General features: G+C 39.8%; 1 protein-coding gene across 1 annotated transcript in view; it reads right to left on the reverse strand.

The window, feature by feature from the left end:
- Positions 1-2,505: 2,505 nt before the first annotated feature.
- The window catches only part of grin2ab (glutamate receptor, ionotropic, N-methyl D-aspartate 2A, b), a 110,379-nt gene continuing 89,621 nt past the window's right edge, over positions 2,506-23,263 (reverse strand). The window contains exons 5-14 of the mRNA XM_081362244.1: positions 19,935-20,049; positions 12,832-13,034; positions 12,386-12,551; positions 10,511-10,664; positions 10,285-10,410; positions 9,839-10,068; positions 8,051-8,211; positions 7,750-7,937; positions 6,443-6,681; positions 2,506-6,015 (exon numbers count right to left, since the gene is read on the reverse strand). Coding sequence (XP_081218370.1) covers positions 4,234-6,015; positions 6,443-6,681; positions 7,750-7,937; positions 8,051-8,211; positions 9,839-10,068; positions 10,285-10,410; positions 10,511-10,664; positions 12,386-12,551; positions 12,832-13,034; positions 19,935-20,049 — 3,364 coding nt within the window. The 3' untranslated portion in view covers positions 2,506-4,233. The remainder of the gene's footprint in view (positions 6,016-6,442; positions 6,682-7,749; positions 7,938-8,050; positions 8,212-9,838; positions 10,069-10,284; positions 10,411-10,510; positions 10,665-12,385; positions 12,552-12,831; positions 13,035-19,934; positions 20,050-23,263) is intronic.

A 23,263-nucleotide genomic window follows, 5' to 3' on the forward strand; every position in this document is an offset into this window, starting at 1 on the left:
TTTGAAATTTTACTTGCATAGTTAAATTTCACCTAAAAGAATGAAATGAATGTTACTGGCCATTTTAAATTAGTCTGACCCCGGATTTCCACCAACTGCGGAACGGCTGCGTGACGGCTCCGTGCTCCGCTGTCCTTCAATACGCACCAGGTCCGGATTAGTTGCGGAACGGCTGCGGCCATGACTAACAGCTGAAGTCAGGAGGACCCACGAGATCTCGCGAATTCACGTATGATCGCGCGATATAAGTGCTGAATTGCTGCGGAGCTCTCCGGCATCCGGCAAAAATAGAAGCTCTGCGTATCTGCTCCGGAGGGCTGCGGATCGCCGGAGTCGGAACGCAGCCGTTCCGCAGTCAGTGAAAATACACACATTGACTTTAATGGAAACCTATTGACTCCGCCGCCGCTCCGGAGCGGATCCGCAGCCGTTCCGCAGTTGGTGGAAATTGGGGGTAAATAGTCTCAAGTGACAGTAAAAATATATTTAAAGGAAAACTTGGGGGTAAATAGTCTCAAGTGACAGTAAAAATATATTTAAAGGAAAACTTTAAACGGTTACATCTCACCATTACCATTTGACTTGAACATTTTCTTCTTCAGTACATAAATGACTTGCTGTAAACAACCTGCTGGAAAATAAATAAATAGAAAAATAAATCAAACTTTCTCATCCAGTGAAATGAATGCATGTAGAAACAATACGAATAATAAGACCAAATAATATGTTGCACTCATTTGGCTATCAAGTCTGTTTTAAAGGGATGGTTCAGAGTAAAATCAACCTAGGGTCCTTTGCACCATGACCTCGAGCCAAACACCCCACAGAAGCCTTTTTTCCCTTGGTTGAACATTATTAAAGTTAGAGCTTATTTAGAGAAATCAGCCGGATGGCGCAGTGCAGGTGCTAATGGATCCAAGGATGTAGGCTATCTCGTAAATTACCCCACTAATAATGCCCAGAATGGTACCACACTTCTACAGTAGTACAAATAGGTTCTGTACTCATAAAACGAGGCATTGGAAAGTTTGTAAGTACATCAGGAGTTTATTTAAATAACACTTGCCTGACGGCTCAGTTGTCACTTGCTTGCCGCTAACCCGGACGTCGCTTCAGTGCTTTGGGAAAAGCACGTAAAAGTCCTGGCAGAAAGCGATGCATAAGGATGTAGTGTAACGACGAATTTCCGAAGTGTTGACAACTTAGTGTTAACTAATAATTGTTGCAAACTGGTACTACCAACAAAATATTAGTGCATTCCTGGAACTGGCCATCGTTACACTACATCCTTATGCATCGCTTTCTGCCAGGACTTTTACGTGCTTTTACCAAATCACTGAAGTGACGTCGACGTCCGGGTTAGCGGTAGCATAAGCCATCAGGCAAGTGTTATTTAAATAAACTACTGATGTACTTACAAACTTTCCAATGCCTCGTTTTATGAGTACAGAACCTATTTGTACTACTGTAGAAGTTTGGTACCATTCTGGGCATTATTAGTGGGGTAATTTACGAGATACATCCTTGGATCCATTAGCACCTGCACTAAGCCATCCGGCTGATTTCTCTAAATAAGCTCTAACTGTAATAATGTTCGACCAAGGGAAAAAAGGTTTCTGTGGGGTGTTTGGCTCGAGGTCATGGTGCAAAGGACCCTAGGTTGAATTTACTCCGAACCATCCCTTTAAGCTGACTCTATACACACAGGTCTACGCATGGTTTTAACACACAATTATTGTTATTTTTTTTTATGACAAATTCAAATTCCACAATGGTAGGAATTGCAGGAATACAGTGCAATTTTTGTGAGAAATGAAACGCAACATTATCATAATTTAACATTATTACACATTATTATTACATTTTAATATAATCATTTGTAGACAGGGGATCAAGCAAGTGTAAATTAGTTTAAATTTGCATAATGGAAGCGATGCAAATGATGTAAAACAGGTCAATGTGCAAATAGATTTATTCAGATGGTCAAATCTACCTGTAAATACAAACTCATATTGGTTGCGTAAACCACTAAAATCTAACCACAACCCATCTACTCTTGACATTGAAATATCCCACGGTGTCTTGGATCTGGATGTTGTTGTCTACATTCAGATGTTCACAAGTGAGATGTTGATGCACACAGCCAAGGCCTTCTCCATGGAGGCTGATATGAAATATGAAATATGAATATGCTAGTATTTCGTAGACATTAATGAGGTTAAAAACAAACAGCTAATTTGAATATTTCTTGGGAGTGTAAACACAAGAATGCCAGTCCGGATACATCGGCAGAACCAAAATGGTTGGAGGCAAGCGTGTAGCATATGACAGACTAACCTTATGAAAAATGCTTTTCTTTTCTAAAGCCACAATATATACTCTTTTATTATTTTCAAACTGTGTTTGTGTGGTAATTCTGAATACACCCTCAAATGTTAACCTCACTTGCTTCAGACACAGCATTTACTGAAAACACAGCAAAGAAAGTTGATCCAGTTAACATTTGGTCATACGACAGTTTTATGTTTGTATTCAAATGAAAATCAAAATTACATCTGAGATGAATCCATATTTTCACATTCACTATAAACATATACTCCCATTCACATCAAAATCAAAAAGGAACAATTCTAAAAGTTTGACCATAGAGAAGATTAACATGCTGCTATCTTTTTTCTTTTAAATATATACGCAATTAAATCACATTAATAAATTAATTCCACGTGTATAACAATTCATAAAATGAAAGGAACTAATAATAAAACATATTAAAACTAGGAAATTTCATACATAAATATAATATTGCAACCTGATATTGTGCATATCGCTGGAACGACCATTATAATTCAAAACAACCAAAAATATTCGTGAAGTATGAGTTTGTGGTTGGATTCTACAGGAAGTGATGTGTTTGTGTGTTCGAGGCAAACAGGTACTTTTAATATCTCTGTGGTTCTGTTCTGACATCATTAGTTGGTGAGGGCTTTTTTATGGTCTACGCCTTCTCAGGCGTCCCTTACGACCACAAGAAAGACATTATACCTCTTTTTCTGTCACTTCCCTGCATTTCTTTCCTCCCGTCACAATAAATATACTTTGCACACCTTTCAAATATTTGGCAGTGTATAAAACTGTGTAAAAACTGACTACCACTTTTCTCAATATTCTAGACAACTATAGAAATATGCTCAAGATGATAAAATTTAGATGAATGAACACTGACACTTACTACACTGTTGTGCTGTGAGCAGAGGAGTGTCTTCCTGCATTTGCGCTCTGCATGCAGGCAAGGTACGGACAGATTCAAGGGTGGGGAGGGTCACTGACTTTTTCCTCTTGGTGTCCTCAGAGACACAAAGGAGTCGCAGGCCTTGTGTGCACCGAGGTTTCCTTCTCTGAAATTCTCTAGTGTACTTGATTTCAGAGATTACACTCGAGACTAATCATTCAGGTAGTGCATTTAGTCACAGTTCAGGTTGGAATGGAAATCTAATCTTAGTACTATAAGCAGTCTTTTTGGACTGTGCCTCAGCGCAGCTTTTACACCGAAAATGCATTCGTACACGCATTTATAACAGATGTTCTGCCACCTTTCCAAAAACTCAATCAGGTTTGGATCTGCTAAGCAATTATTTATTTCAGAGCATGTCAATGTGTGCAAGTGCACACCTGTCATTTATGCCATTACATTGTATGTGGTATTCGTTTTTTGGTCAAGAGAGATTCTATTATTATACCTAACGTTGTCCTTTCTGTGGTTCGAGATCATGTATTGTTTGTGCCTCTTGCATGTGCATGTGTATTTGTGTGTGTGTGTGTGTGTGTGTGTAAAAGTGCAGAATGTGGATATTCACGTATGTTTTATTTATTCAATTTTTTGGTTGCTCGTGTTGCGTGAAAAAGGAAACTCTTTGGAGCTGCCCCTGTACTTCCAAGCAGCTTTCGCTGCTCTTCCTTCGCTCGAAGGCGCGAGAGCGTCCTGCCCACCATTTCTGATGTTTTCTGGAAGACACAGAGCTGCCGCTCAACTAGAGGGGAGGACCTGATGTAAAGTTGAACTCTGGTTTCTGTTCAGACAGATTAAGTCCAAGAAGGGAAACAAAATATATTCCAAACTTGCTTGCCTTATAGTCATAAAGCCTTACAATCCTGCCAAGAGTTCCACGGTTAAGCCATATCCTGGTGGAAATATCCATGCATGTCTTTTCATAGTCTCTCAGACCTCTCTCTCTATCAGACATCAGACTCGATGCTCGGCATCCTCTTGTAGACACGCCGAGCGCCCCCAGCGCTCATCGCCCTGGGGGCAGTGTATGTGCCGACAGGGGGAGGGGCTACATAAGGCATCACATGCTCGGGGTAATAGAGGTCAGGGGTCACCATCCCCACACCGAGCATATTGCCATCAGCCTGGCCTAATGTGAGCGGCACCAGCTGCTTATAAATGTCTGTGGAGCTGCGGCCGTGAGCTAGACGCTGGTCGTCACGAAGCGTCTGGAGAAAGGGGTTTTCCGTCGGGCGCGCTGGATACATCGACTTGCTGCGACGACCAATCCCGAGTCCACTGACACCCACCCCCCCGAGGGTGTGGTTTAGGTGCACAGACTGATTTTTTAGGGGCTTGTCTGGGATCAAAGTCGCAGAGGGCATGTTGGCATACGGCGTGCTGTCCTGCAGGCTCACCCGCCGCGAGTTACTCTTCTGTGGCAGGTTCTCATACGAATGCTGGCGGATGATCACGCCCTCGTTCTGGTAGTGACTAATAAGACCGTCGCCCTCTTGGTCACTCTGGGGAAGATAGGCTGTGAAGGAAGCATCAGGCTGGGGGAGAAAAGGAGAAAAGGACCTGTCAACACTTCCGCCGCCGGTGCCCCGTCCATCTGGATGGAGGAACTGGTCTTCGCTGATGTCGTACAGGTTTCCAGAGTGCAGGCAGGCATCGCAGCGATACTGAGGGGACCGTACAGTGTAAAGCCCGGAGTAACTTGACACTTTCGACAGGCAGCTTCTGCAGTGCGTCTGTCGTGGATCCTGAGTAGAAGCAGGCCCGCCGGCGATGCTCCCTGCCCCGCCGGACTTTCCATATGTGTTGTATTTTTTATCCTTCGCAACGGCGGTTTGCATCACGTCTGGTTCATGGGCCTGAGAGAGCAGACTGCTGTTCAGCTGCAAAATTGGCTGCTGCTCGGAGGAAGAAGGTGGCCGGTGCTTAGTGTCACGGTGGTCGCTGAAGATATCTGGGTAGTGCAGCCCATGCTCCTGGTCAATGGAGTCAATGGTATAAATCTGACTCCCCTGGCTGCTCTGAGAGTATATCTGAGCGCTGTGGTTGCTCTGCTGGCTGGGTTGGCTCCGCAATGTTGAAAGCTCCACGTCGCTCAGGTCCCGCGGTAGGCGGTTCCGTTTTCGGACCGTTTCTTTTAACTTGTGCTGCTTCTGCAAGTCCACCCGACCAGAGCAATCTGACATATCCGAACGGGTAGGTGCATCTTCGGGCAGGTAGCGCTGGCTCTTCATTGGTAGGGTCTCGGTAGGCTGCGGGGCAGATGGTGGGGAATTTCCCCCAGGTTCTGGGTTCTGCCGTAGGGTCTCCACAGACTTCTTCCACAGAGCACGTGGCTTGGAGGCAGGAGGTCGTGTGGTCTCACCTCCGCCTCCTGAGCCCCCATTTCCAGCAACACCTGGCTGAGCATCCGTCAAGCTCAGGGCACGTTGCCCTGGCAAGAGAGTGTTGTTAAGTGGCTCTTTGTGACGGTTGCTGAGCATGGTGCTGGTATTGCTATAGGGCATGTTCTTCTGGGTGAGGCTGTTGCCTTTTCCTCCGCCCATAATTTCCAGCAAGCCCTGGGTAGGTGGGAGAATGCTACTCACAGGGCGTTTGGGTGAGGTAACTCCAAGGGTGGTGATCTCTTTAGCCGATTTCAGAAGGTGCAGCATGTTGGCCTGAGGGCTGAAGCCCAACTCTGGGGCTTTCTTCATTTCGATATGGACACCGTGAATGCAACTCCAAATCCCCTATAGGTGGAATGGAGACGGAAATGTTAACAGAAAGAAGTTCATAAGTGGAGGCTAACACCAAAAAGTATATATTAGCACAATATTTCTCAATATAGTCTCTCTGTATTTTTTCTAGGATCTGAAATTCTATAAACCGATGGAATAAAGTAATATATCCTGCTGTGACAAACAACCGCACCCTGTAACTTTATTCCAGAGACGGTGGCTGGTGCTATTATATTCTGTTATATAAGCTCTTTCTTATTTCACAGCAAAAAATGTGTTTGTCAGCACATAAGCAGCAATCCCTACTCTGATGATGCTTTAAGAAGACTGTGGTAAACAGCCACCATGACATGTTAATATTTCAAGATTGAGCAGATAATGGTTGCCTTCAGCAACGGAATCTCTCTAGTTAATTTACCGTAGTGTTTCTGTGACATACCCTGCTGATAGTGAAGAGAATTCCTGGCCGACCCGAACAGAGACCAGTGAAACAGTAACGTAGCCTCCAGTAGAAGAGGTGCTCCCAGACAAAAGTAATTAGCGACAGAGCCATGGCAGCCGCAAGCATATAGAACACACCAGCCATATTATCCACATCCAGTTGACTGCTCATCACTTCATTCTTCTCATTATGACAGATACCAGTTAGCCACTGAGCCTCCAGCTCCTCCATCTCACCTAATACACAACACAAAATTACAGTTAATGGTTATGCATAGAAAAAAACGCTGCGAGCTGTTTACCTGGGAAGCATTTTTAAGCATTTCAGGCAACTTCCCAACAGAAAGGCTATATATTTTAAAGCAGGATCTCTAACACTTTTATGGATAAAGCACTACAAGATTTATGAAATTTATCCTCCAAAATAAGAAAATAGTACAATAATTAAATCTAAATTAACTTCTTTAACCATTATTTCACACCTGGAATATTTCATTCTGATCTGTCGATAACAGCACTCTGCTGTAAAATGTTTTTATTTAATGACTGCTAATTTGCATATTTGACTGCTGTTCCTGGCAATCAATCTCCTACACTGTAGTAGTTTCGCTCACTTTGTTCTACCATTCAGAAATGTGGAGTTTGCAAGTCTCTTATACTCACCAAGGCTGCATTAACTTCATCAAGTGAAACAGTAGTATTGTGTGAAATATATGTTAAAATAATTTTAAAAAACAGTTCAACATCACTCAAGTCTTCAATGTCAAAGTGAACAACTTATTTTAAATAGTCTTTTATCATATTATATATACAGTATATATATATATATATATATATATATATATATATATATATATATATATATATGTCTGTGTGTGTGCTTTTTTTAAATTCTATTGTTGTGCAATATGTGGGATATACTGTTACCTAGTACATTCTATTCATCAGATCACCCTAACAGGGTTTATTTTGCGATAATGACGACTAACTGTACAAGATCCCTTACATATTTGTGTGTGCTATGAAAGTTTTGTGCTCATCAGAGTATTGCACCAATAACATGCGCCAAGTTAAAATATATCCAAATCATGCACTTCATGCTATTTATGTGGCATCTGGGTGAGCGTTAACAGATTTGATTCTTATGTAGTGTGTTTTAAATAAATAATTTATGAAATTTCATTTCATTTAGAATGCTGTAGAGAGCAAGGAATCTCACTAAGGTTTGGAACAGAGATATTGTTTAAAACAGAGGTCATGAAATAAGTGAAATAACAAGAGAGAAATGCAGAAAAACACTTATACCATCTCCTATGATCCCGAGGATAGCAAGGTCGACCAGCCGTTTCCAATAGGATCCTTTCTGCAGGGCAATGCCATATCCTGTTGTGGCAAAGATGTAGCCACTGCCAATAGTTACTAGCTTACAGCCATCATCACGCCCTGCCATGTAGTTGAGCACAGCCGCATCATATATGAAAGCATCCAGTTTACTGTATAAACCAATAAAGCACAATTATTGGCTTATATACTTTTACAGAAGAATTATGACTACCAAAAATGAACCTTTTTGACCATGCAAGAAAATTGCATATCCCAGCCATACCCAGTCTTGAGGCTGACCAGTGCATCCTGAACTCCAGTTTGATGGTATTTCACCATGTACTGGTGCATGTCTGGGTAGTTTTTCCTGATGTTTCGCTCTGTGCTCCCATTAGGCACGGTCCCAAAGCGAAACGGTGGTGAATAGGAATAGGGACTCTGAAACTATGAAAGAGAAAGACATACATCAATTACATAGAGAAGAGAGCTGTGAGGCAGCTTAAACAGATACATGGAGAGAATCAATACAAGCTCAAATACAGAAATAAATCCAGCAAGATAAACCTAGTAACTGGTGTAGTTCAGACACTCCATCTTGTAAATGTATAATGACATACGGATGCTCTCTTAAAACCTAGTGAGCTGACAACTAGACAGTGCACTGGAAAATATATTTTGTCAGGTAGCCTAAAAACTGTTCTTCATGCTGTAACATCTCAATTAACTGGCTTTATTCAAAACAGAGAAATTATTTACTGAAACAAATGGAATACATTAGGTTACACCAAAAATGTTTTTAATGTAGAAATAGCTTCCTATATCACCAAATGTATATTTTTACTTTTTTACGGGGAATTTTAAGCATGCACTCAATGGATAAGGTAATCTCACAACGGATTTGTGATGAGCTAAGCAACAAATCATAGGCAAGATGGCTGACAGAGCCAAAGATGTTGTTTATAAATGTGTATATATAGTTCAAAAAATATATGGGTCAGAAAAATATATGTTTATAAAGAAATGCATACTTTTATTATGCAAAGACACATTCAATTGATAAGTGTTACTAAAAAGACATTTATAATGCAAGAAAAAACTATAAATAACTGTTCTTTTGAACTTTCATCAAAGAATCTTAATTTTTTTAATCACGCTTTCCATAAAAATATTAAGCAGCACAACTTTTTTCAAAATTATTTATAAGAAATGTTGCTTGAGCACCAAATCAGCATATTAGAGTGATGGTAACATTTTATAATAACTGCATGCTGTTAATCATTAGTTAAGCATTAGTAAACAGTTAATTCATCATTTATAAAGCATTAATATACATTAATAAGCAGTTTATAAATAATGCTTTATTCTTGATAAAAATATAAACATGTTTCTATAAAAAGCTCATCTAAAGTGAGGACTATTTATGCCTTGTAAAGCATTTATAAAGGAGATTTAAAGGCTCAGTTATCTTCTAAACAGAAAAAGGAAACAAAACAACAGTGATACAAAACATAGAAATATTTAAGATATATGAATGTACATTTAAATAATTTATTAATGGGAATACTTTCTAAGTGATCTTATGAACCACTGACAACTCATAAATAACTGGTTTGTAGCTAATGCAATACTTCATTTAGAAATTGATCATTAATAAAGTATGAAAATACAATTATTAAACACATTATAGATATGCTTATAAATCAAGAATAAAGCATTTATAGCTGTATTTATAAACTGCTTATTAATGTCTATTAATGCTTTAGAAATGATGAATTAACTAATGTTTACTAATGCTTAACTAATGATTCATAGCGTGCAGTTATTACCGACATGGGAAAATATATCAAAGAAGAAAACACTAATAATATCAAAAAATATATACAAATATTCAAAAACTTTACAAAATGTAAATGACCCCAAACTTTGGAACAATGATGTGTCAGACAGAATAATCCAGTCACATATTTTAGTTTCATCCTAAATTACAGGCACAGGTATACATACGTATATAGGTTAGAGAAGCAGTAGACAGTAAGACAGCTTACTATATTTCAAGACACAAAAAAATTACCTTTCTGTCACTGAGGCCAGTGACTTGGTCCACAAATTCCTCTTGGATCATAAAGGCAGCCAAGTTGGCAGTGTAGCTGGCCAGGAAGATCACAGCGAAAAAGGCCCATACAGATACAATAAATTTACTGGTAGTGCCCCTGGGGTTCTGTACTGGGACAGAGTTGTTGAACACCAGACCCCACAGCAGCCAGACTGCTTTACCAATGGTGAAGGAGGGTCCATGAGGGTCTTTAGAAATGTATAACAGAAAGAGGGAAAGTAGTGTGTAGAAGTGAGGAGTGAGGAGCAAGTTAAAAGAGAATCGTGGATCTACAGGTACTCAAGGTGCTAATTGTTTAAATGCTTAATGTTCAGATTTTTTTATTTTAATCAAGTATCCTGTCTGTTTTAGATCATCTTATAGCAGAGGGTTTTTGACTGTATGGTTGATGTTGTGTATCATACCTTTGCCCTGCGCCAGGTTTCTATTGAAACCGAGTGGACTGATGAATTCAAAGAGGAAAACAGCGATTGCTGTGACGATGAGTAACATGACAAACATCATAACCCACACTGAAGCACTGAAGGGTTCTGAGGGAGGAGAGAGAATTGAGAAAATACATGGAGGAAGGCAAAGATAAGAAAAACACTGATTCCAGAGGGATTTCAAAGATATTATTTCATCTAATACCTAGAAACGCAGAGGGCGACACTGTTCCATTGCTACGTGACACCATCACGCTGATGCCTGTCTCGACAAATGGGACAGAGAAGTCTATGACCTCTGACCGCTCTTCATTTATGGTCAATGAGCCCACGGCCATTATCGCCTTTTTATTGTATACCTACAGAGCAGGGGAAAGAAAACACCTCAAGAAAAAGAAAACACACTGAATGAAACAGAAATACACAAAAGTGGATGGATGGATGGATGGATACCATAAAAAGATGATAGACAGACCAATATATAGACTGATCGATAGATAGACAGACAGATTAATAGAATGATTGATAGACGGAACGACAGAATGACTGATAGACAGATGGATATATAATAGATAGACCAATAGGTAGAACGATAGATAGAACAATAGATCGATACAATAACCGTTATATAGACAAATAGAACGATATAACAACAGATAGATAGATTCGCTCATTAGGTCTTTTTAAAGCGACTAACCTTCCCCAGATGGATAGATAGATAGAAACAAATAGAACGGTAGATAGAACAATACAACAATAGATAGATACAACGATAGATAGATAGATAGATAGATAGATAGATAGATAGATAGATAGATAGATAGATAGATAGATAGATAGATAGATAGATAGATAGATAGATAGATAGATAGATAGATAGATAGATAGATAGATAGATAGATAGATAGATAGATAGATAGATAGATAGATAGATAGATAGATAGATAGATAGATAGATAGATAGAACGATGGATGGATGGATAGATAGATGGATGGATAGATAGATAGAACAATAGATGGACAAATAGAACGATAGATGGATGGATGGATGGATAGATAGATAGATACAACGATAGAACGATAGATAGATAGATAGATAGAACGATAGATAGATAGATAGATAGATAGATAGATAGATAGATAGATAGATAGATAGATAGATAGATAGATAGATAGATAGATAGATAGATAGATAGATAGATAGATAGATAGATAGATAGATAGATAGATAGATAGATAGAGACAAATAGAACGGTAGATAGAACAATAGATGGACAAATAGAACGATGGATGGATGGATGGATGGATGGATGGATGGATGGATGGATGGATGGATGGATGGATGGATGGATGGATGGATGGATGGATGGATGGATGGATGGATGGATGGATACAACGATAGAACGATAGATAGAATGATAGAACGATAGATAGATAGATAGATAGATAGATAGATAGATAGATAGATAGATAGATAGATAGATAGATAGATAGATAGATAGATAGATAGATAGATAGATAGACAGACAGATAGATAGATAGATACAACAATAGAACGATAGATAGATAGATAGATAGATAGATAGATAGATAGATAGATAGATAGATAGATAGATAGATAGATAGATAGATAGATAGATAGATAGATAGATAGATAGATAGATAGATAGATAGATGATAGATAGATAGATAGATAGATAGATAGATAGATAGATAGATGGATAGATAGAGACAAATAGAACGGTAGATAGTACAATAGATGGACAAATAGAACGATAGAACGATAGAACGATAGAACGATAGATAGAACGATAGATAGATAGATAGATAGATAGATAGATAGATAGATAGATAGATAGATAGATAGATAGATAGATAGATAGATAGATAGATGGATAGATAGAGACAAATAGAACAGTAGATAGTACAATAGATGGACAAATAGAACGATAGAACGATAGAACGATAGATAGATAGATAGAACGATAGATAGATAGATAGATAGATAGATAGACAGATAGATAGACAGATGGATAGATAGATAGATAATTCGCTCGTTAGGTTTTTTAGCGCGACTGACCTCCCCCACCATGCCGTTCCAAACATTATTGATCTTCTTGCCATGTTTGCCATTTGAGACCAGGTAAAGATCATAGGTGAACTTTACATTTCTGGCAATCTTCTTCAGGATGTCTATACAAAAGCCCTTGCAGCACTTCTTGACATAGGAGCCGTCCGTGACATTACTGCAGCATATACAGGCACAGAGATTTAGAAACACAGCTGATACTGAGAAAGATTGAAGAGAGCTCAATCTAATAAGTTCTAAATATAACACACTAAAAAGTTCATAACCACATTAGAGACAACACAATTATTCCACTATTCCCCAGTAAAAGAAAGCTCTCATGCTGAAGGTTAAGACAGGATGTATAATGCCTGCGGAACCAATTGGTTTATTCAAAACTGGTATTATCTGCTAAATTGTTCTTTAAAGTTAAATAAATAAATAAATAAATAACTCACTCTTTAATGTGTTTCCTGCAAGGTACAGAGTTACGCATACATGTGCCAGTAAGAATGTCCACATCATCCACTATAACAAAGGGTCTTTCCTCTAGAGTCACAATGCTCAAGTGGTTCTCATCAGCGTCCGCATCCCCGAACGAATTATAGCGCGGCCACACTGGAAACTTCAACTTCAGTGTGTGGTTTTCCCATCGTCCCATCTGTAGAAATACACAAACAAACATTGACTCTCAAATAAACAAGGTTTGAAGGTTCTTCTCAAGTGCCCTCCATTATTATGTTTTGGGATGAAAATGTGATTTTCCGCTCTTCAAAGCAAACCTAAAAATTGTTATTAGGAAAACACTGCATATTTTATCCGGCACGCAAGTAAGCCACATTCAAACACTGGGAACTGTCTTTCCTTCAGTCTTCCTCCTCATATGTCATCTCATTCTCTCTTTATTTACTATCTGCTTATAATTAGTTGACATTCTTATCCAAGAATGTTTTTTCAATATTTAGATATTATTATTTTTTTCGTCTGTTGTTCTATTTCATTATTTATATTTTCATTTCTGTAACTAATCAAGATTTCAATTTCAATTTTTATTTTTCATTTTAAATTTTTTTGCAGTACATTTAAATCAGAGGTTCTCAACTAGTGATTTTTGTCCCAGAAATTAGTTGCAGGTCTTTTCTGATGGATGAGGTTTTACTTTTAGCAGGAAAACAAACAAACAAAAAAACAATCCTAAATGCAAATATGGTAATAAAATACTAACCTAACCATATAATCGACCCCAGTCAGGATAGAAAAATAAAAATGTGCTTATCAATTTTTAAAAGGGTGGAGAAAATTCTTTCTATATATGTGACCCTGGATCACAAAACCTGTCACAGTGTCTGGTTTGTGTATTCCTGGTGTCCACTAGAGGTCCTCTTCCCCACGGTGTCATCCACATTCATGAACTGCATTCCCCACAATTCCTGTCTGTCACTGAGTGTTCATTGTGTTCAGCTGTTCCATGTCATCATTGTTCCCAGCTGTTCCCTGTTTCATTGTTAGTTCTCTGTGTGTATATATACCCTGGTTGTTTCAGTGTTTGTCACGGAGTCCTTGTTTAATGTCCACCACTTCTGAGGTCTGTTTTCACTTTGTTCCGAGCCTGTTCTTGTTTCTTGTTTATTGGATTGATTATATGGATTGTGACCCCTACCTGATGACTACGATTTGGATTGCCCATTAAAATAACATACTGCTATTGGATCCCCTGTTTCCCGTGTGTGGTATCGTGACAGAAGGACTCCGTCACAGAAGGATCCAGCGGTATGTTTTCGGGCTTCTCTTCCCCGGCCGCCGAGCGGGAGAGGAGAGATTTGTTTAGGGGAACCCGCCTGGTAGTTTTCCGTGGGACCCGTGGAGGTCGCGGAGGACTGGTGGGTCGAGGGGGAGTCCAGCACCGCTCTCCACCATGGCCCCCCTTCGACTCTGGGATGGTGGAGGATCAAGTGGTGCCACCGTCTCGCCGTCGCGGACGGAGAGGGGACAAGATGGCCGCCGCCGAGCCTGTGTCTTCGGACAAGATGGCCGCCGCCGAGCCTGTGTCTTCGGACAAGATGGCCGCCGCCGAGCCTGTTCACGTCACATTTGCCGAGCCTGGGTCTTTGGACAAGATGGCCGCTGCCGAGCCGGAGCCAGTGTCTGTTCCTGAGCCGGAGCCAGTGTCTGTTCCTGAGCCGGAGCCAGTGTCTGTTCCTGAGCCGGAGCCAGTGTCTGTTCCTGAGCCGGAGCCAGTGTCTGTTCCTGAGCCGGAGCCAGTGTCTGTTCCTGAGCCGGAGCCAGTGTCTGTTCCTGAGCCGGAGCCAGTGTCTGTTCCTGAGCCGGAGCCAGTGTCTGTTCCTGAGCCGGAGCCAGTGTCTGTTCCTGAGCCGGAGCCAGTGTCTGTTCCTGAGCCGGAGCCAGTGTCTGTTCCTGAGCCGGAGCCAGTGTCTGTTCCTGAGCCGGAGCCAGTGTCTGTTCCTGAGCCGGAGCCAGTGTCTGTTCCTGAGCCGGAGCCAGTGTCTGTTCCTGAGCCGGAGCCAGTGTCTGTTCCTGAGCCAGTGTCTGTTCCTGAGCCTGTGCCTGTTCCTGTTCCTGAGCCTGTGTCTGTTCCTGAGCCTGTGTCTGTGTCTGTGTCTGTGTCTGTGTTTGTGTCTGTGTCTGTGTCTGTGTTTGTGTCTGTTCCTGAACCTGAGCCTGTGGTGCCAGTTCCAGTGCCTGAGCCTGTGGTGCCAGTTCCAGTGCCTGAGCCGGTGGTGCCAGTTCCAGTGCCTGAGCCGGTGGTGCCAGTTCCAGTGCCTGAGCCGGTGGTGCCAGTTCCAGTGCCTGAGCCGGTGGTGCCAGTTCCAGTAGTTCCAGTGCCTGAGCCGGTGGTGCCAGTTCCAGTAGTTCCAGTGCCTGAGCCGGTGGTGCCAGTTCCAGTAGTTCCAGTGCCTGAGCGGGTGGTACCAGTTCCAGTGCCTGAGCCGTTGGTGCCAGTTCCAGTTCCAGAGCCATTGGTGTCTGTTCCAGTTCCTGCGCCGTGGCCGCCCGATGGGTCGTCTTCGCCCTGGCCGCCCGAGGGGTCTTCACCGCCCTGGCCGCCCGAGGGAAAGTCTCCGCCGTGGCCGCCCGAGGGGTTTTCTCCGCCCTGGCCGCCCGAGGGAAAGTCTCCGCCCTTGCCGCCCGATGGACTGTTGTCTCCGCCCTGGCCGCCCGATGGGTCGTCTTCGCCATGGCCGCCCGAGGGGCCGTCTGCTTTGCCCTGGCCCCCGGCTAAGTCATCACCTCCTGTTTCTGTTCCCCTTCATGGACCTGGCCCCCCATCCCTCCCCCTGATCCTCCACCAGTCCACCTCCCTCCTGGACTTTTTGTTTTGTAGTGTGTTCTTGGAGCGTCTGGTATCCGCTCCGTAGAGGGGGGGTTATGTCACAGTGTCTGGTTTGTGTATTCCTGGTGTCCACTAGAGGTCCTCTTCCCCACGGTGTCATCCACATTCATGAACTGCATTCCCCACAATTCCTGTCTGTCACTGAGTGTTCATTGTGTTCAGCTGTTCCATGTCATCATTGTTCCCAGCTGTTCCCTGTTTCATTGTTAGTTCTCTGTGTGTATATATACCCTGGTTGTTTCAGTGTTTGTCACGGAGTCCTTGTTTAATGTCCACCACTTCTGAGGTCTGTTTTCACTTTGTTCCGAGCCTGTTCTTGTTTCTTGTTTATTGGATTGATTATATGGATTGTGACCCCTACCTGATGACTACGATTTGGATTGCCCATTAAAATAACATACTGCTATTGGATCCCCTGTTTCCCGTGTGTGGTATCGTGACAAAACCAGTCTTATGTTGCACGGGTATATTTGTGGCAATAGCCAACAAAACATTGTATGGGTCAAAATTATAGATTTTTCTTTTATGCCAAAAATCATTAGGATATTAAGTAAAGATCATGTTCCATGAAGATATTTTGTAAATTTCCCACCTTAAATATATAAAACATTTATTTTTGTGAATGGATGCAGCACTATCGCCAATAGAACTTTAAACAACTTTAAAGGCGATTTTCTCAATATTTAAATTTTTCTGTACCCTCAGATTCCGGATTTTCAAATAATTGTATCTTGGCCACATATTGTCCTATCCTAACAAACCATACATCAATGGAAAGATTATGTATTCAGCTTTCAGATGATGTATAAATCTCAATTTAAAAAAAAATTACATATAAGACTGGTTTTGTGGTCCAGGGTCACATATTTTGTTGATGACTTTAAAGGCCGACCAATCAAACTTTATGGTATTTTGATGCAAATTCATCTGTCTCTTGGTAATATGACTAATACCAATATTATATTTGGCCCTGTATTTGTTCCATGTGTTAGGCTGGTAAATCACACTTGGTCTGCTGTTTATGCAATCGCAAAATTCTCAGTTTTCCTTATTCAGCCTATGTCATGTTAATAATTTTGCACATTGTTTGGCCTCTGTGATTCATGCTAATATTAATCAATGTCAGTGTTGGATTTCAAGAATTTTTTGTTTTTTAACTTTTGTACAATAAACAATTTTGGTTGCAACAAGATAATATTAGGGTCTAAATGGTCCTGCGGGATAAAAAATATCAGGATAATAAGTGTCTTAAAGGCACAATATGTAAGATTTTTGCATAAAAATACTAGCACAGAGTTATATATTTTGTTCACTTGTGTATTTACATTATCCCAAATGTTTCCAACCGTTTAAATCCAGAGAAATTTGCAATTTTAACCAGTGTAACGTCCCTCCTCATTGCGTCACCTGTCGATGGAGTCATGTCCTCAGTTTCTGCTTTTACTGCTACGGTGACACAGTGAGTCTCATGAAAATATGCGGTAGTAGTAATTCCTAGCACACCACTGTTGTTGTTTCGCTATTGTTGTCGTCATGGACCACAATTACTCGTTATTGTTTGCAGAAGGTTCTGTCGCCAAAGATAAGTTGGTAAGAAACGTAAAGTAAATGTATGGGTGAATCAAATGACCCAAGAGAGATTTGGACAAGAGGAGAAATCAAACACGGATCAGTAGACAGTTCACAGAGGAAAACAACTTAAAAACAGCGCTGGTTCTCTCGATACTCGATAACGACGGAATCCAAAGGCGTGGGCGAAGGTATAATGCATGTATTAAATTGTATGAAATAATGCTGAAAAAAGCAAAAACGCCAGAGATACCAAGTTCAGCAGCTGGAATTAGCTGAGGTCGTAACGTGACGCTAACAGACAGCAGACAAGCGGCTAGTAGTGACAGCAGCGGCAATCCCCCTGTCACTCAAGTGGCCACGCCCTTAATTATGCAGAACTTTAAGGCTTAATATAATTTGAACGGATGAGTTATAAAAAAATCTTTTTAAAAAAAAGTTATTAAAAAAAAAATTTCTGCTGTAAAGTTGGCCATTTTAACATGGGGGAGATACAGATTTGAATCCCTTCCGCAACCAGCCTCATGTGGCCAATCGATGAATTGCAGTTTAAGTCACTTCCGTGTTGGTTTCAAGAAAGAGACAGGGAGGTTGCCGCTTGGTTTTATCAGATAATTGAGCCACTGTTTGGATTTGTTATAAACCTTAACAAAGTTAGTCTAATTGTTTGAAAGTCTTGTTTTCTTAATTAACTGCAAGTAACATGTATATATTTATTGGCCAATTAATAATCAAGTACAGATAATCTGATTAGTTTAGTAATATTAGTATTAGTAAGTAATATTAGTAAGATTAGTAATAAATTTATACTGATGCAACTAGACATACAGTATTATTGCACTTGGTTTGTGCTTAGGTAATTAACAGTTTAAAGTCCCCCTGTGGTGAAAATCAAGCATTTAATGTTGTAAATGAGTAAATTCATAAGTCAACACCATTGCTTTAAAATTGAGTATTTTCTCCTTAAAAGTGCAGTGAATCAAAGACAGTCTCAAAAACTCGGTTTGAAATCGCTGGTGTTTCTGACGTCAAAAACTACCATGTGATCATAAACGAGTGGATCTCTGAGCTGGTGTGAGTGATTGGGAACGGTGAGTGGGAACGAGGTTGTAGTTACATTCAAGCTATTTTAAGGCATGAAGAAATTTTTTTCCAAGGAAAAAACTTTTAAATATGTCACTTTAGTGATCAAAGATGAGTTTTAAGGGATACAATTATTGACTACAAGGGGACTGTTACAAGTCTAACAAGTGAACAAGTCTATGGCAGTGTAACTAAATAGCCTACAGTATGTTATACATAAATAGTAAGGAAAATGCTGTGGGTTCGTTCAAATGTACCGTTAGTATGATTGTTTTGAATGTGTAAAATTGCGCTGCGTTACCCCACCATTTAATTCGACAAATAATGTGACATGTAGAGTAGTAATTTAGCATTAGACATTACGTTACTTGCAGCTAATTTATTAGAATGAAATAAAATCATGTGATCAAACTTAACGGTTGTAAAACTTCATTTCATTACCTCATCCATGAACATGATTTGTGAGTCCCAGCGGATTGATTTCCATCAGTAGTGGAGGTGAAGACGACAACTCCCATCATTCCACGCTCCTTCACAGCGTCATCAAGCTACGCCTTTGTTATTGTTTTGAATATGTGCCCTCTAGCGGCAAAAATTACATACTGTGCCTTAAAAACTGCATGCGTACTGATTACAACAGAAAAATGCTGTTTAAAGTAGTTTTAGATAGCACACCTAACCGCTGTTACTGCTTGAAATGTCATGTCAGCTAACCAATGTAACAACATAATGTATCAAGTTTACCCCATGTGTGTGCTCTGTAGTCTTTGCGCAATGGTCGTGTGTGCCGTCATGTACGTGTGCTCGTCTATAAGCTCCGATAACACGATCGGCTCACACCCTGTTCTAGCCCCGCTGCAGTGAGAAATGATTAGTGTCACACTTTTCACACAATCACTGCAGGGTTTTAATGTGAGTGTGTGTGTCTTCACACACACTGCAGGGCACTGTCAAAACACACAGCATCCAACACACACCTCAGAGAAATAACAACTCATTAAAAGAACGCATGAGTGAGCAAACGATTACGAAAACGAGTGTGTGAAGCACCGAGATAGAATAGGAGAACATGTAAAGCTAATTAGAGAAAGAGAGCAAAGACAGAGAATAGATTACTGTACAAAAAACAAGCAAATAATATATGCTAATAGCCAAAATAGAGAGAGAAACGAAAAAGGGCAATAAGCAGCACAATCGAATTGGATGGAGACACATGTGCACTCTTCTCCAATTTAATGCTGGGAATAATTTCACAATAAATCAGTAATGAAACCATTGCGTTAATAAGGGCTATTTTGACTGTTTATGACTAAGTAAACAATGTTTTAAGTCATGTGCATGAGAAAACCCCAGGCTGTGAAATGGGAAGTACAAATGAAATGTTCTTTTTCACTAATAGCAAAGCCCAGTGCATTTTCAGTCACAGTCACAAAAAGGCTTTGAGCTAGTAAACAGAATATTGATTACTTATGGTTCCTGAATCCCCTTAAAGGCAAAGCTAACAGAAGAAAATGAAGATTCGGGAGGGATATAAAGATTAAAGGCTCTTAATCTTACCTTCTCCCATTCCCTCTGCGTGTTCAGAACAATGACAACCAGTTTGGGATTGACTTGGTAGCCATCGTCCATGAATGAATGATCTTTACCCCCTAGATTGACTCCCATCATATATCTGCAACACACATAGACACAGAAACCACAAACAGTTTAAACTCAACAAGGGTATTAGATGCTTCAATGTTTACTTGTCATATTGCGTTCAGACCAAAGCGTTTAGGGGCATGCAAGTCATTTAATGAAATATAAGTGAAAGGCTCAAAGGTAAGCAATATAAATCACATCTGATTGAATGCAATTTGGTGTCTTATCTATTTTACAAAGACATTAAATTACTTTTGAGATCTTAAATTACTTAGACAAATTGATCTATCCCAGTTCCATGTTTTTGTAGCCAAAACCCCAAATTCAATGAGCAAGCACATGAACAATGTCCTACATATGCATTTAGACTCCCAACTAATTCATTTTAAATGGACAAATTATGCATTGTTGCTTTTTTTTCTATGCTGTCTTTCAAAGCATTACAATTAAAGTATTTTAATGTGAAATTAATGTAAAAGTATTCTCAAACACACACACACACACACACACACACACACACACACACACACACACACACACACACACACACACACACACACACACACACACACACACACAACAAAAACAATACATTATTATTTTATTCAATCTCCACAATTTATTATTTTGTAGAAACACCCTTTTCTCCAAAGACAAACACTTTCTGGGGTGTGTTTGAAAGAGCTTCACACACTCTGAGTCTGCAGGTGTTAATTTGCCCTTTAATTTAATTCTGGCAGATTTAGTCCAGGTTGTTCAGGTTAATAGGATGCCGTTTGAAAAATAAGATTCACAGACTGACATTGTAGGACATTCGACTTTATGTTCTTAAACCTCTCTGAAGTTTTTGATTATTTTTTGGGATCAACAATGGCTTTTTTGTTGCAGAAACAGTGTTACCCTATATTTTTCAGCATTTCTTTTTCATCCATTCTGTAGCCAAACGATAGCTTTGTACTGTACAAGTAACAAATTAACACCAAGTTATTCACCCATAAATATTCACCTCTGCATGGACTGCTTTCAGGGAGCTTCTTGACAGGAGTCAAAGACTTTATAAACACAAAGAAGGTGCACTTACATTACTTATGAATGGGAGAAAATGCAACTTGCAATATGACATAATAAGTCCCGCCTTCTAAATATAAGAGCCAATCGCTAATTGTTAAAGTCATCGCATCTCTCATCTGAAAATCCGCGCTGTGTGAACACAACCAGAACACTAGTTGTGTCACATCATACAGTCTGAGTGAGCCGCTCTGCACTGTACAGGCGCGTGTCTACCATGTGTTGCAGGGTTTCATGTGTGGTTTCGAGAACTTACAGCGACAGAGATATGAGCTGTATATGTCATCTGAAGGTTTTAGATCCAGTCACTGTTCTCCACCAGAGCTGCTCCAGTCAGATTTGTGTTATAAGTGCGACTCAAATGCTCCCCTTTCCTCCAAGATATAAAAGCTGCCGTCAGTTAATACAAATTTGACGGATGAACTCGCGTCTCGAATGGACCCTTGTCGTGTCAGAAGTGATAAGACTTTTCAGTTTTACGGATGTCGCCATCTTTTATATTACTTAGAATTACTTAGAGAATATGGGCTTCACTCCTGTTGCATACAGACTCTACTGCAAGCTGCTGTTGAACAGGACATTTTCAGACTCACACTTGTAAGTAAATGTAGTTGTCAGTGTCAAAAACCGACAGTGTGAACGTAGCCTTTGAGCATAAGAAACAACATTTACGGGTCAGTTCATGTAAAATTTTGCCACTAATTTATTTTGAAATATGCTATTTAATTGTGAGTTCGGCAAGCAGTTTTTGAGATTTCAGGACTCCCCCATTCAAGTAAATATGACTAGGTCTTGGATGCCCTGAAATGGCTGTCTATAGGTGTTGCAAATACGCCCACAGAGTGCACAGACTTGCAGGGGCTCAACAAAACCAGTTCCCTTTCAAAGCCTTAATATTCTTTAAAAATTCACCTTTCGGGTTCGACGGAAGAAAGAAGGTTGCACAAGTTTGGAACAACATGACAGAATTTTCATGTTTGGGTGAACTATTCATTGAATTATTTTTTTCCTAAAACGTTCAGACACTAATTAAAACATTACCTTAAAAAAAACACATTCTAAAATCTGACAAATTGGTTTCTTTTGCAACATCATCCTCCCATATGGCGCTATGATAATGCTTGACTGCCCATTTTACTGTGTTCTCAACTGCTGAACTCTGTAACTCTTTCAAAGCGATCACTGGCCTCTCTCACATATCTGCTTGTTTGTGCAGAGTTTTGAGGAATGACCTTTTCTAGATGGTGTCTGGAGGGGTTTGTGATAGTTTTCACTTCTTCATAATTGAACAAACACCACTGGGACATCCAAAGACTTGGACATTGTTTTCTAACCTTTTCCTAAAGCATTTGTCTAACATTATTTCTGACATATTTAGAATGCGCTTTAGTCTTCATTTTCACAGCTGTCCTTTCGATTAACAAGCTGAATAATTATACCGCAACCGTGACAATTTTGTTTATCTAGGAAAGGTTATAATGACTCACAGGTATAATCCAGTTGAACATGTTTACATCCTCGTCCATGAAATTTGTTTTGACTTTTAAATGTTTAACTTTAACTCAAACAAACCGCAATTTATTAACTAAAACTATTACAAATGTTTTTGGCAACTGGAATAAAATCAAATATATAAAATTTTAAAACATAAAATTAGAAATGTTGCCTTGTCAACTTACTTATTCACATAAGATGAAGTACTAAAACAACAAACTAAAAGTGAAATAAAAATAATTTGAAGCTAAACAGAAATATTAACAAAAATAATACAAATTACAAAAGCACATAAAATTACTAAAACAAATTAAAATGAGCACTGAAAATGTAAAAAATAAAAGCTTATTCAAAACATAAATAAATACTACAATGCATAATACTAAAATAACACTGGATGATATAATCTTAAAGATGTGTGTAGTGTACGGGTCAGGGGACATGATTAAATGTGATTCTTAATGCATTGTTTTTTTTTTTATGATTAACTGTACTAAATTGGCAACCATATAATTTGTCGACTTGAAGCATCTCCAACTTATTGGACACTGTATACGCATAAAGCATATTTGTGACCTGGACATTGGACATTGCTGAGAAAACCCAGCTAAAGTCATTTTTTTGTGATTCAATGTTTTCTACATAAAATCATCCTACACAATGTAAAGAACATTCTGTGAAAA

This window comes from Scardinius erythrophthalmus (genome assembly GCF_964197995.2).
Source record: "Scardinius erythrophthalmus genome assembly, chromosome: 3".
Classification (NCBI taxonomy): Eukaryota; Metazoa; Chordata; class Actinopteri; order Cypriniformes; family Leuciscidae; genus Scardinius; species Scardinius erythrophthalmus.